The sequence below is a fragment of the Callithrix jacchus genome, chromosome 1 (genome assembly GCF_049354715.1).
Source record: "Callithrix jacchus isolate 240 chromosome 1, calJac240_pri, whole genome shotgun sequence".
Taxonomy (NCBI): Eukaryota; Metazoa; Chordata; class Mammalia; order Primates; family Cebidae; genus Callithrix; species Callithrix jacchus.
The window spans coordinates 145488839-145503763 of NC_133502.1; the positions used below are offsets into that span (position 1 = coordinate 145488839).

General features: G+C 43.9%; 1 protein-coding gene across 25 annotated transcripts in view; it reads left to right on the forward strand.

Annotated features, from left to right (window-relative positions):
* The window catches only part of CCDC180 (coiled-coil domain containing 180), a 69231-nt gene that overhangs the window by 22966 nt on the left and 31340 nt on the right, over nt 1-14925 (forward strand). For 22 of the 25 annotated variants that reach the window (XR_013535544.1, XR_013535542.1, XR_013535545.1 and 19 more), the window contains 8 exons: nt 832-920; nt 1731-1853; nt 3300-3473; nt 4819-4934; nt 6477-6603; nt 8282-8321; nt 8428-8861; nt 12575-12801. Coding sequence is in view for 13 of the 25 variants with exons in the window: in XM_035252553.3 (XP_035108444.3) it covers nt 832-920; nt 1731-1853; nt 3300-3473; nt 4819-4934; nt 6477-6603; nt 8282-8321; nt 8428-8861; nt 12575-12801 (1330 nt within the window). In the remaining 12 variants the exon portion in view is untranslated. The remainder of the gene's footprint in view (nt 1-831; nt 921-1730; nt 1854-3299; nt 3474-4818; nt 4935-6476; nt 6604-8281; nt 8322-8427; nt 8862-12574; nt 12802-14925) is intronic. The other 3 variants (XM_035252560.3, XM_078372820.1, XM_078372838.1) reach the window with 1 other exon arrangement.

Sequence of the window (14925 nt, forward strand, 5' to 3'; positions counted from 1 at the left end):
CTGGGCTTTGTCCTGATGGCAGTGGTAACCCAGGGGAAGGTTATGAGCTGAAGGTGATGACATCAGAGGGTGCAAATGGCCCATAGGGGTGCAGGAGTGGAAGCAAGGGGACCTGGGAGAGCCCCTCACAGTAGCCTCACAGAAGGATATGGACACCTTGGCCTGGGAACTAGCTCTGGGGACAGGAGGGAGCAGATTGACAGCTTCTTCTCATCAGTTCTGGCATCTGTCAACCCTCCCAGGTATCCTAAATCTACAGCCAGCTGCCATCACCCTGCCCTCCTCCGTAGCCCTGGACAAAGAATAGCCAGGTCTTTCAGTTTCTAGAAATTGCCAGCAGCACTAACCCAGAGTTGCTTATCTTAAACATCAGAGTCACACTGAATTTATTATAAGCTGGGAAACTGAAGGGAGTAGAAATAGAGAAAATAAATAAATAAGCAAGCTTCTGGGCATTCTGCTAGTACATTCACTCTTTCAGGGATGAACCACAGATGGGATTAGTAGATGCTCATTGATCTCCACTCTCACTACTGGTTTACAACTTGGTGCAGGTGCCCAAAAGGAATTTCACCAGCCCTGAAACTGAGTCAAGAGTCAGGGCCAGAATGGATTCAGAACAGATAAAGACAAGCTCTTCATTTGAGATCCTTATCTTGGGGTGTCAGGAACTTGTAAGGGGACGCCAGCCCCTGGTCTGAATCAGGATCACTGATCTTCACCTAAATAAGTATTGCTATGGACAACCTTTGCTCCTTTGCAAAGGGGACACTCCACTTTCTCATCCCTTCTTCCTTCTGGACTGATATGCTTTGTTTTCCGCCCTTGGAGACACCTACCACCTGGACTGTGTGATGCGGATCCGACTGCTGTATGAGAAGACGTGGCAGGAGTGCCTGATGCATCTGCAGAATTGTAAGGTGGGCACCCTTCCTGGGGGCCCAATAAGAGGAGCGCCTGGCCAGGACCTGCAGTGCCCTCCCCGGCCCCATCCCCAATGCCTTCCCCTCCGCAGCTATGTCCCCACCTCATTCTCACACACCCTTTAGCCTCCATCCAGGCTTTTCTTCCTCATGGGCTCTGGGCATTCTGAAGCTGTTCCTTCTACCCACATCCCCTCCCAGCTATCCCTGCCATCTCTCCTGTTTTAGCCCATCGCTCCCCCAGGAAGCCCATGTCAGATGGTGTGTACACTCTCGGATCACTGCAGACTTCACCCTTGACTCTGTGTCATACACAGCATTGTTTATGAATGGAGGTCACGTCCTGAGGTTATTGTGATGCACCCCCTTCGTAGATAGGCCTGGCCCCACTTTCCTCTCCACCCTGCCCACTGCGTAACAGAGTGAGACAGTAAACTTGCTCCCAAACCCCAGCACAGCTGTGACCAGTTCTCTGGGGTAGGAGAACTATTGAGTCAGAATATCCCCTTCTGCTTCCTTGGTAAGACTGTAAGTGACCCCCACTCCTCTCCACAAAGCTTAACCCGTTTTGAAGCATGTTTGAGCTGAGGGCCCCACTTGGGGAGCCCCCAGGGAGCTCCTGCATGCCTCTCCAGCCAGCTTGTGCCCGGCCTCCCAGACCCTAAGGGGAACAGAATTGATAGGGTGCAGGGCCCTTCACCTGGAGCCCAGGCCTGACTTGAGCAATGCTGAGGCTCACAGGATGTGGTTAATACCTGTGGGGACCGCAGCCCTAATCCAGGCTCTGCGTTGTCCCACACACCCCAGAAGCAGCTGCTGGACTGGGAAGCCTTCACTGAAGAGGAGACAGAGACCCTGGTGAACCAGTTCTTATTCCAGATGGTGGGAGCGCTCCAGGGCAAGGTGGAGGAGGACCTGGAGCTCTTGGATGTGCGTGCTGGGGACTGTTCTGCTGGGGAGCTGAGGTGGGGTTGTGGGTTCCCGGGGGTCTTGGGTTGTAAGGAGAGTCCAGGAGCTCCAACTGGCATGTTCCTAGTGTGTCCACTCGCCCTTGTCAGCCCCTCTCAGAGCAGCTCCCTTATGCTGGCCACTCCAGGCTCACCCAGCTGACTCCTCCCAGCCACCCACTGACATGGGTGCTGCGCAGAACTCCAGGCCATGAACACTCCCAGCCATTGTTGACCCTGGGCACTGAAGGGCTGCATAAGCACAATAAGCCCCCAGCCCAAGATGTGTGTTGTCTTGAGCCGGAGTTGGCTCATGTTTTCTGCTAAGGGCCAGATCGTGACTATTTTAGGGTCTGTGGGCCATCACGTCTCTGACTCACCTTGTCAGCTCTACGAGCGCCATACAAAAGCAGCCCTAGGCAATGCAGAAACAAATGGCATGGCTGTTTTAAATACTGTTCCAATAGCTTTGTTGATGGACACTGAAATTTGAATTTTATATAATATTTATCTCATTAAATATCTTCTTTTGATTATTTTCCAGCCATTTTAAAACTGGAATATCTGTGTGTAGCTCTCAGGACCAAACAAAAACAGGTGGAGGGTCAAATTTAGTCTACAGGTGGCAGCTTGCCTACCTCTGGCCCAGATGAGGGCATAGGATATGTATTTTTTTTTTTTTATGAGATAGAGTTTTGCTCTTGTTGCCCAGGCTAGAGTGCAATGGTATGATCTTGGCTCACCACAACTTCCACTGTTCAGGTTCAAGTGATTCTCCTCCCTCAGTCTTCCAAATAGCTTGGATTACAGGCATGCACCACCATGCCCAGCTAATTTTGTATTTTTAGTAGAGATGGGGTTTCTCCATATTGGTCAGGCTTGTCTCAAACTCCCAACTTCAGGTGATCCACCTGCCTCAGCCTCCCAAAGTGCTGAGATTATAGGTATGAGTCACCACGCCCGGCCAACATGTATATTTTTTTCAAAGGTGCGTGGTGTGTGAGGATTTCACAGCAGGTGTGGTGTTTGGCCCTGATACCATGAGTGAGGGAACTCCAGAGAAGGAAAGAGACCCAGGCCAGCATTGCTGTGGCCTCCTGAGTGCCCAGCCTGGTTTTTAGGAATGGACCTTCTTTCTTCTAGGCCCAGACTCCATCTTCTGGTCAGAGACTTTTGTGGGGTATAGGTCATGTCTAGAGATGGGACTTGAGGATCAGCAAGACCAAGGGCATGGCCTTGGGCAGACCTGAAATGCTGCCCCAGGGAGGGAGGACCAGGAGCCCAGGTGTGGCCTGGACATTGACCTTGAGGGTTGGTGTCTGGACAATGCTGTTCGGTCGTTAGAGATGGGGGTCCCACAGGTGGGCCCTCTTCCTGGCCCTGGGACCGTCAACTCTCAAGGTCCCTTCTCTGGGCTCTGCCACTGTAGAAATCCTTCGAAACCCTGGCAGACCAGACAGAGTGGCAGAGTTTGAACCTCTTCAAGTACTTCCAGGAGGTGGTGCAACTGTGGGAGGTACACCAGAGTGAGCTGTTGGTGCAGGAGCTGGAGCTGGAGAAGAGGATGGAGCAGCACCGGCACAAGCACAGCCTGGAGAGCCAGGTATGCCCCCACCCAGGGCTCCATGTTTCACATGACAAACACCAGTGAACTCAAACAGATCCTTGACCCAAATGGAAAACCTTAAGCTGTGAAATTAGTGCAGATGGGGACACTGAGGCTCACGTTGGTCATAGGATCAGATGGAGATAGTGGAAATCTCCTGGAACCAAAGGTGTCTATAAGAACGTGCATGAAAGACAGACAGATGGTTCAAATAAGGAGACGATTAAAGGATAGGATCACGAATAACAATTCTCTTTGCCATTCAAAGAGAATTTTTCTGTAGGTTCACAATGCTTAAAGAGGGGGAAAATAATATGAACAAACCTCAAAGGGATTGGTCCACAGGGCATAGACAAGGTACTTCAAGCCTGTTGTGAGTTGCAAAGCTATTAAAGTCTAGTTGCTCAATTAGGATGGAAGCAGGCTTCCTTAGGAAGTAAAGTCTAATAAAAGCTCCAGGTATGGTTTCTTTCCACATGTGGTTTCTCAGGAGAAACTGGCTTGCAAGTCAACACAGTGGACATCAGTGATGGCACATAGGTCCCTGGAAGCCAGAGGGTAGTACTGGTGCTGGTGGCTTGGCTTCATAGCCTCAATCCTGTCACAGCCTGAGCTCTCTCTCATTCAAAGGAGCCACTCAGAGTGAAACGTGCCTCAGCCTAAGCTCTCAAAGTGTCAAACTCTTGAGTTTTTTGAGGTCCAGTAGTTAAGGTCAGTAACTCACATATGGGGGGCTGATAAGGGTGACATAACATTTCCAAGGTGAGGGGGAATAGCTCCAAGTTCTCATATATGGGGTCTGATAAGACATCACATTCTGAAAGAAAAGGGGGAAGACACTCCAAGTTCTTACGGTCAAACGTGTCATTCATATAGCAAACTGTGCACGTGTTGGGAATCATTTCAAAACTCCACAACTGGGGCCATCTCCTGCCTGCACAGGAGGTCAGCTGGCCCCCGCCCTGCCTGCTCTCACACAGTTCAGGAGGTGGGGGGAACAAACTCAGCATCTGATTTCAAGCACAACTGGTGAGGAGAGCAAGAAGCAGGGGTAGTGCAGCCCTGACCAGGCGGGTGGGAGGGCCATGTCCCCAAGGGGTCCCATCTTACCTGGTTCCCTGGGGGTATTATGTGGGCAGAGAAGAACATTGCAGGCAGAGAAGTGTCTGGGGGCTTTCAGTGGAGAGAGAGGGTGGTGGCAGGTTAGGTGCCCCATTTGTAGAAAGGAAGTCCTAGATCTGCCGCGCACCTGGGCCTCAGTTCCAGTGGTAGGGTCCATGCAGGTCACTCACTCTGTGATCACTGCAGGTCATGTCTGCTCTTGTTTTGGGGGTGGCTGCAGGCCCAGGAAGCCCACCTCGACAGGCTCTTGGACCAACTGAGGCAGCAGAGCCGCAAAGAAACACTGGCATTTCACCTGGAAAAGGTCAAAGATTATCTGAAGAACATGAAATACAGGTAGGCCAAACAGTCCCTAAAAGGCAGGAGGGGATGGTCAGGAATTCATCTTCAAGGTCGAGGGCAGCCTGCACAAGAGTCCTTAAAACGAAAATTGTGCCTCTCACTTTAGAAAGCACTGTGGCCCTCTGCAGCCCTGCTCTCAGCCAACAAAGAAGCTTCTAGGGAGAATGTTGAAAAGTTTGTGGAGGAAGGTTTCAAAGAAATGTGGCTCAAGTTCAAGAACATGAGGCCTCCTTTTCAAAATTTAAAGATATGGGTGGATCACCTGAGAACAGGAGTTCAAGACCAGCCCGGCCAACATGGTGAAACCCCATCTCTACTAAAAATACAAAAATTAGCCAGGCATGGTGGTAGACACCTATAATCCCAGCTACTTGAGAGGCTGAGGCAGGAGAATCACTTTAACCCTGGAGACAGAGGTTGTATTAAGCCAAGATCATGCCATTGCACCTCAGCCTGAGGGACAGAGCAAGACTCTGTCTCAAAAAAAAAAAAAAAAATTAAACATGTGCATTATTTGTCAAAGCAGGAAAAATAAGTTAACCACTGCAAACATACACATATATAGTGTTTTTAAAATAAAGATTGTATGGGCCGGGCACGGTGGCTCACACCTATAATCCCAGCACTTTGGGAGGCCAAGGCAGGCAGATCACAAAGTCAGGAGTTCGAGACCAGCCTGGCCAAAGTAGTGAAACCCCATCTCTACTAAAAATACAAAAAATTAGCCAGGCGTTGGTGGTGGTTGCCTGTAATCCCAGCTGCTTAGGAGGCTGAGGCAGGAGAATTGCTTGAATCCAGGAGGCAGAGGTTGCAGTGAGCCAAGATTGCCCCATTGCATTCTAGCCCAGCAACAGTGTGAGACTCCATCTCAAAAAAGGTTGGATTATACTATGCAAATTATTCCATAACTGCAGCTATATTTCCATTTTTAAATACCATATAGCATTATGAAGTAAATATAGATACTTTATAATGGTTTAGCAATCCCCCAATTGATTAGCTGATTCTATTTGTTCTAACTCCTCAGTATGACAAAATTCTCTGTGAATTTTCTTTGATCTTTGTGACTTTGTACAACTGATTCCATAAGGACTGTTCACAGAAATGGAATTACACTGCCAATTGATTGCAATTCTGATTACTTTAGGCAAGGAAGTAACCCCATGAGCCTTGGTCTCCTTATCTGAGAAACAGAAGTCTGGACCTTGGGGGATTTGGGGGATTGATGGAATAATGTAGGTACCGTAAAGTTCAAGGACAGCATTAAGACCAAGGGCAGGGTTAGGACCCTGGACAGGGAAAGGAAGCTAATGTTACAAGCAGAAAACTCTCTGGGTGTGTTTTCCAAACTTTCTACAAAAAGTATGTATTTCTCATATGATCAGAAAAATAGCAAAACAAACAAAGGACTGCTGCAATAAAAGCAGCCACACAGCAGCTCTACACAGAGCTAAGTGCTAGATTTCAGCCCATCTCCTTGGGGTCAGGGGTGTGGTTCCTGGCTGGGGTCCCCTGTCTCACCTACCTACCTCCCAGGTATGAATCCTTTCACACCCTCATGACAAAGGAAGTGATGGAGTACCCAGCGTTCGTACTGAAAGAACTCAACTCCTACAGCTCCACCCTCAGCCAATACTTCTTTGTGCGTGAAATCTTTGAACAGGTATGGAGAGGGAAATGATACACCCAGCTCCTCATAAAGAAGCTAAGAGAGAGGCTGACGTCTTGTTATGATCTGTCTAGACTTTGAAAGCCATTCCTAACCCTGCAGAGTTCAAATCAATGTAAAGAGAAAGAAGCTGAAAGTGTCTCTAAAGAGACCACCTCTTTCTCAGTTTAAAAGAGACTGAGGGGCTCAGAATTCAGGGCTCAAGCCTGAATGGACTTATAATGAAAAGGTTAATTTATAGGGCTCTTGAAATTCCATTTATCATACCTACCATTGCCACATAATTCTCCTAAAATATAGCTTTCACCCACCTACTCTCCTGCTGAAAAATCCCTCATCAACTCTGCAGCCCCCACCAAATCCAACTTACAGTCCCTAGATAAACATAAAGGTCCCACACTCTCTGCTTCCTGCCTTGACTCTTCCCCATCCAGGAGACTCATCCCTCTTCCTGTATGTGTCCCCTGCCTGATGCCCTTCCTCATCCTGCTCCTTCTGCTGGGGCCACTCTGTCTCTACACATCCCAAACCCACCCATACCCCCAGTTCACTACCAAGGGAAAGGCTCCCACTCATTCAGCCTGACCCCTCACCTTGCTCAGCCCCTGTCACCTCTCTGGGCTCTGAACATTTTGTGCTTGGTTGCTGTCAAATACAGGAGTCTGGAGCACCCAACTATAATGTATTTCTTAAAGGGCATGTATGCCTTATTAATTTTTATTCAACTTTGATTGCTGTTAGCACAGGGTCTTACACATAATTCAGACATGATAAATGTTCTCTGGGTAAATGCATGGAAACCTGGGATTCCCTGGTTTGAATCCCCCAGAGTTTGGCTCTTTTCCCACACACTAGCCAGAGTCCTGCCTGGCCAGAATGGAAATGCTTGTGGTTGGCACCAAACTTGGCCAAAGGTTTCCCACATATACAGGACACCTGGCTCCTTCCCCGAGAATCTCTCCTCCCAGAAGAGAATTCTGTTTAGATTGCTAATAGATGCTCCCTGTGCCACCTAGATTGAGGGTGAGCTCATTGCCTGCCCTTTGAGATGATTCGGGTCATCTGGGTTAAAGGTATAGGCACTATTAAAAAATCTTCATTTCATGGAGGATAACACTAAGCCCCATAGGGTTTAAAGGACTTGCCCAAGATTACTTAACTTATAAGGATCTGGGAGTCAAATCCAGACCTGTACACTCTATAGTTTGCACTGTTATTCATAACACAGTGTATCCAAAACTTCAACCAGAGCCTGTGAAACAGGTTTACAGGGTTTACAAGGGGGCTCACAGGATCATGTAAATCACGTCCATTCTGTCTGTTCCATCTAGCACAGAATGCAGCGGATTTCTGCCCCTTTGTTTGCATCCCTCAGTTTATACTTTTCTTGCCCTTTGCTCCAGATCACTGCCAAAAAATATGTCATAAGGAGCTTTTAGTCTGTAACTACCTATTGTGTGCTATAAGGGTTTACTAGCCTTCTTGGAATTGGTTCCAAGAAAAATTGGTTCCCCAGATTGGGAACACCCCAATTACCACAATTGAACTGAGTTGGTCAAAGCCTGCATCAGATATTAAAGGGGAGGGTTGGGTCCTTCTACTTAAAAGAGATGCACTTAGAAGTGGCACTCTGAAGAAATGTCCTTTAGTGACTCGTGGTTTTTCCTTGTAGAACTTGGCTGGAGAAGTCATTTTCAAATTCAGGAAACCAGGTAACACTTTTTCAATTCAAGTCTGATTCTCCCAGACTTCACTCATGCATTTGTGGGTTGGGAGGCCCAATCCAGGCAGCATCAGTAAATTGTCTGTCATCAACAGAAGCACGTGAAAAACGCTTCCAGAAGAGAATGAGAAAACTGAGGAAGAAGCAAGGATCTAAAGAGGACATGAGCAGAGGTGAGGAAAGCATAAGTAGTGGGACAAGTGCTGCCAGGTCAGTAGAAGAGACGGAAGAAGAAAACACTCAAGAAATGGAGTCCTTCATAACTGAAGAGGAGCTGGACCAGCGGAAAAAATCTCCTCTGCATGCTGAGATGGATGAGTCCAAAGAAGGCTCTATTCAGGAATTGGAAGAAATGCAGGTTGAAAGAGAGAGTTCCTTAAACCCATCCCTGAACCAGGAAAATGTGACGGGTCAAGGAGAAAAGGAGGAGTCAGACCATGAGAAGGAGGAAGAGGAGGAGGAGGAGCTGGAGGAAGAGAAAGACGAGAAGGAGGCACAGGAAGAGCAAGAGAGTTTATCTGTGGGTGAGGTAGGCCAGCAATGGATTCATTCTTGGGCATTGAGAAAGTTTGCTATGCTCATTCTGTGTGTATCCCTAGTGTAAGCTGGGGTCCTCAGTGGCCCAGTATTCATAGAGGTGTAGAAAGAGAATTACAAAAATATTCATACTTAAAAAAATGTTAACTAGGTTCAGGGGTACATATGCAGGTTTGTTATTGTTCAGGGGTACATGTGCAGGTAAATTGCTTGTCATGGGCATTTGATATCCAGATAATTTTGTCAGCAGGGTAATAAGCATAGTACCCGATGGGATTTGGTTTTTCTTTTTCTAATCCTCTCCCCCCTCCCACCCTTCACCCTCGAATAGGCCCCAGTGTCTGTTGTTTCCCTCCTAGTATCCATATGTTCTTTGTTTAACTCCCACTTAAAAGTGAGAGCATACAGTATTTAATTTTTTCTGTTCCTTTGTTAGTTTGCTTAGGAAAATGGCCTCCAGTTCCATCCATGTTGCGGCAAAGGACATAGTCTCATTCTTTTGGTGGTTGCATAGTATCCTTTGGTTTATATGTACCACATTTTATTTATCCAGTCTACTGTCAATGGGCTTTAGGTTGACTCCATGTCTTTGCTATTGTGAATAATACTGCAATGAATATATGGGCATGCATGTGTCTTTATGGTAGAATGTTTTACATTCCTTTGGGTATATACCTAATAATGGGACTGTGGAGTCAAAAGGTAGTTAGTTCCATTTTAAGTTCTTTGAGAAATTGCCACACTGGAATACACTCCCATTAGCAGTAAATAAACATACCCTTTTCTCTCCAATCTTGTCAGCATCTGTTGTTTTTTGACTTTTAAATATTCATTCTGGCTGTTATGAGATGGCATCTCATTGTGGTTTTGATTTGTATTTCTCTAATGATAAGTGATGTAGAGCATCTTTTCATATACTAGTTGGCCACATATATGTCTACTTTTGAAAAGTGTCTGTTTTTGTCCTTTGCCCACTTTTGAATGGGGTTGTTTTTTGCTTGTTAATTTAAATTTCTTATACATTCTGGATATTACACCTTTGTCAGAAGCATAGTTTGCAATTATTTTCTTTCACTCTTTAGGTTCTCTGTTTGTTGATAGTTTTTGTTTGTTTTGCTATATAGAAGCTCTTTAATTAGGTCCATTTGCCAATTTTTGGTTTTGTTACAATTACTTTTGGTGTCTTCATCATGAAATCGTTGCCAAGTCCCCAGAATGTTTTTTTTTATTTTATCTTCCAGGATTTTTATATTTTAGGCCTTACATTTAAATCTTTAATCTATCTTGAGTTGATTTTTGCACGTGGTATAACGTAGGGGTCCAGTTTCAATCTTCTGCTTATGGCTACCCAGTTATCCCAGCACCATTTATTGAATGAGTAGTCCTCTCCTCATTCCTTGTTTTTGTCAGCTTTGTTGAAGATCAGATGTTTAGGTGTGAGGCATTTTATTCCATTGGTTTGTGTGTCTGTTCTTGTACCTTTAACATGCTGTTTTCATTTCTGTAGACCTGTCAGGTAACATGATACCTCCAGCTGTGCTCTTTTTACCTAGGATTGCCTTCGGTATTCAGGCTTTTTTTTTTGTTGTGTATAAATTTTAAAATATGTTTTCTGATCCTCTAAGAATGTAGTTCTTCATTGGTAGTTTGATAGGAATAGCATTGAATCTGTAAATTGCTTTGAGCAAAATGGCCATTTTAAAGATATTGATTCTTCCTATCCATGAACATGGGATGTTTATGCTTTTCTATTTGTTTTGTCATCTCTGATTTTTTTGAGCAGTGGTTTGTAATTCTCATTGTAGAGACTTTTCACCTTCCTGATTAGCTGTATTACTAGATATTTTATTCTTTTTGTGGTGATTGTGAGTGGGATTGCATTCCTGTTTGGCTCTTGGCTTAGATGTTGTTGGTATGTAGGAATGCTACTGATTTTTGTATGTTGCTTTTGTACTCTGAAACTTTGTTGATGTTGTGTATCAGATCAAGGAGCTTTTGGGCAGAGACTATGGGGTTTTCTAGATATAGAATCATGTCATCGGCAAACAGGATAGTTTGACTTTCTCTCTTCCTATTTCTTTCTCCTGCCTGATTGCTGTAGCCAGGGCTTCTAATACTAGTTGAATAGGAATGGTGCAAGGTGGCCTCCTTGTCTTGTGCTGATTTTCAAGAGGAAGGCTTCCAGCTTTTGCCTAGTCAGTATGATGTTTATTATAGATGGCTCTTACTATTTTGAAGTATTTTCCTTCATTGCCTAGTTTGTTGAGGGTTTTTAACTTGAAGGGGTGTTAAATTTTATCAAAAGCCTCTTCTGCATCTATTGAGATAATCATGTGGTTTTTATTTTTAGTTCTGTTTATGTGATAAATCACATTATTTGACTTCTATATGTTGAACTAACGTTGCATCCCAGGGATAAAGCCTACAGGATCATGGTGAATGCTTTTTGATGTACTGTTGGATTCAATTTGCTAGTATTTTGTTGAGAATTTTTTGCATTAATGTTAATTGAGGATATCGGCCTTATGTTTTCTTTGTTTGTTGTGTTTCTGCCAGGTTTTGGCATCAGGATGATTCTGGCTCCGTAGAATGAGTTGGGGAGGAGCCTGTACTCTTCAATTTTTTTGTAATAGTTTCACCATTTCTGGTGAAACCAGAAATGGTGCCAGCTATTTGTACATGTGGTAGAATTTGTCTGTGAATCAATTCGTTCCTGAGTTTGGGGTTTTGTTTTTTGGTCTTGGCTTTGGTTTTGGTTGGTAGGCTATCAATTATTGATTCAATTTTGGAGCTCATTATTAATCTGCTCAGGGATTCAGTTTCTTCCTGTTTCAGTCTTGGAAGGGTGTATGTGTTCATGAATTTATCCATTTCTTCTATATTTTCTAGTTTGTGTGCAAGGAGATGTTCATAGTATTCTGATGGATGTTGGAAGTTTTTAAATATTTCTGTGGGGTCAGTGATAATGTATTAATACTTTGTTTTTGCCAACATTGATCTAACTCTTTAAGGAATGTTTTTTATTTTTAAAACATTTTTTATTTTTTTGTTGTTGTTGTTGAGATGGAGTCTCACTCTGTCAGGCAGGCTAGAGTGCAGTGGTGTGATCTCGGCTCCTACCACCTCCCAGGTTCAAGCTATTCTCCTGCCTCAGCCTCCCAAGTAGCTGGGATTACAGGTGCCTGCCACCACACCCAGCTAATTTTTGTATTTTTAGTAGAGACAGGGTTTCACCTGTTGAACTCATGATCTCAAATGATCCACTTCCTTAGCCTCCCAAAGTGCTGGGATTACTGGTGCAAGCCACTGCACCCAGCCACAGCAGTGCTTTCTAAAATTCACTTTCCTCTCCTCATGTCCCTGCAACCTACTCTAAAGTTACTCTTCATGACTTCGTATGGCTTTCCTTAACCCTCCCTGGTTCTTTCTCCTTCTGAATTCCTCTTTATTGAATAGATCAACTTAGATTCTCTTGCTTCACCTTGGCCTATTTATTTCTTCTCTCTTTCTGTTTTCAAAAGCTCCATATCCAAGCTGGCAGACAGAGCTCTCCTTTGAGTGCAGGGAAGTAACTCTCATAAAATAAATCTTGTCCTCAAAACACATTCAAAATCACAGAACAATAACTTGAATTTTGTAATCATAGAATTGCAGAAGAATAATTTCCTGTATTTCAAGTTAACTTTAGTCTTGTTGCCTGCTTAGGATGAATACAAGGAAGAAAGTCTGGAGGAGATATACTATGAGGACATGGAGTCCTTCACAACCTCCAGTGGAAACACTTATTTTGTCTTCATACCCCTGGAAGAAGAAGAGCATTGCAGGAAGTCTCATTCCACCTTCTCAGCCATGTTCATCGGTGATACTTCCAGTGCCAAGTTCATAGAACAAGTGACAATTCCATCAAGACTAATTTTAGAAATTAAGAAACAGTGAGTAGAAAACTTTTATTCTCATCCTGTTGTTCTGAGTTTTGTTAGCAAGGTGAAATATTGTGAAAAAAAAGTCCCAGTTGGATAAAGAAAAAATTGTAGGTAACTGAAGGAAGGTAGGGGTGAGAAACACAATAAAAAATAGCAAAATCCAGGAATTATTTTCAGTTCCAGATATCTTCTGAAAGAGTGATCCCCTGCACCCACCTCAGGAGGCTCTCTGCTGGCTTGGGCCTTGGACATGAGATACAGTATTTTCTCTGCCACATACTTCTGGGTTCTAGTTCCTGGAACATCTCTAATCTTAAGGTTTCTTTTCTTTTTTTATTTTAACTCTATAGCTATACACCATACATATAAATATATCACATATTGCATTTTGTACTCAATACGTGCAAAACATAAGAATGGCACTCTTCACTCATTGAGTGTGTTCATGTCCATCGCTAGATACTACCAAAGAGTTTCATTGCAGAAAATACAAGAATAATGAAAAATAGAGAAATGACCCATAATCCTACCACGGATAATTTACTTCTCCTAACTCCCAAGTTTTTGGGCCTTTGTGTTTGAGTTTGGATCAAATGTGTATATCTGTGTTTGCCTTTTAAATGACATTCTCCTTGTCCTCCTGCCTCTACAGTGTCATAGGAGGACTCATCAGCTAGAGACCTCCTGGTTCATTTACCTCCCATATGTATACATGGGCAGGAGGGCAGAGATAAGGAATGAAAGGAGTGCAGTCAGGCCTCTGGGCTTTTTCTCCTACACCTCAGCAGCATCTCACCTTGGAAATGTCTCTTGACTCAAATGTCATCCCTCTCCTTCCTCTACCACATGGAGAGGCCATCATCTGCCTTCTTCATAGCAGATAGGACAAAGATCAGCAAAGACTACCACAGGAGCTATTATTTACTGAATGTATTTAAATCCCCTTAATAACTGTGAGAGAGGTGCCATAACTAACTCCATTTACAGATGAGGAAACTGAGGCTCAGAGAGTTAGTCATTTGGCCTAGATCTCCAGGACAGAAAGCAGTTTGATCCAAGATATGAGTCCAGACAGACCCTGTAACTCCAGAATCTTGCACCAGCCACTATGCCATCTGGGCTTATGACTAACCAGAAAACAATTTATCTGTCCAACTAATTAGGTTTGCATACTGAGGAATAATATGCATTCATAAAAGTATGAAAGTCACAAGTGTATAGCCCAATGAATTGCCCAAATAGGACACAGTAGATACCCTAAGCCCACAAGAAATAGAACCATTACCAACCCTCCAGGAACCCACTTAGTGTACCCATCCCAAGTCACCACTATCTCTTCCCCAAAGATAACAAATATTATAACTTCTGAGTTCATTTTGCTTATTTTTGAATTTTACCTATGTTAAGTCATACAGAACTCACTCTTTATTATGTTTATGAGATATATATATTCTTGAATGTAGCTAGAGATCAGTTTTTATTTCTGTATGGTATCTCATTATAAAAAAAAATATAATCTATTTTATTTATCCACTTTACCGATACACATTTGGTCTTTCCAATTTGGCGATATACCAATAATGTTGCTCCGAACATTCTTGTACAAGTCTTCTGGTGACTATATGTATACATTTCTGTGACATATGCAACTAAGAGTGGAACTGTTGACTTATAGGATGTGTGTCCATATCCATCTTTAGGTGATATGGCCAAAAGATACTACCGAGGAGTTTTCAAAAGTGGTTTTAACAGTTTTAGAGTTTACAACAGCATATGAGAACTTCAGTTGCTCCACAACCTCAGTGGTATTATCAGTGGTTTTTATTTTAGCTGTTCTGGTGTAATTATAGTGGTGTTTCATTGGGGTTTTAATATGTATTCTCCTGATGAGTAATGTGATTAGATACCTTTTAAAATACGCATTGGGCCATTTGGTTATCTTTTTGTGAAATGCCTAGCAAAATCTTTTGCCTATTATTTTTCTGGTCAATTGTCTGCCCTTTTTCTTATTAATTTATGGGAATTAATTCTATAGCCAGGCGTGGTGCATGCCTGTAATCCCAGCTATTCAGGAGGCTAAGGCAGGAGAATTGCCTGAACCCAGGAGGCAGAGGTTACAGTGAACCAAGATAG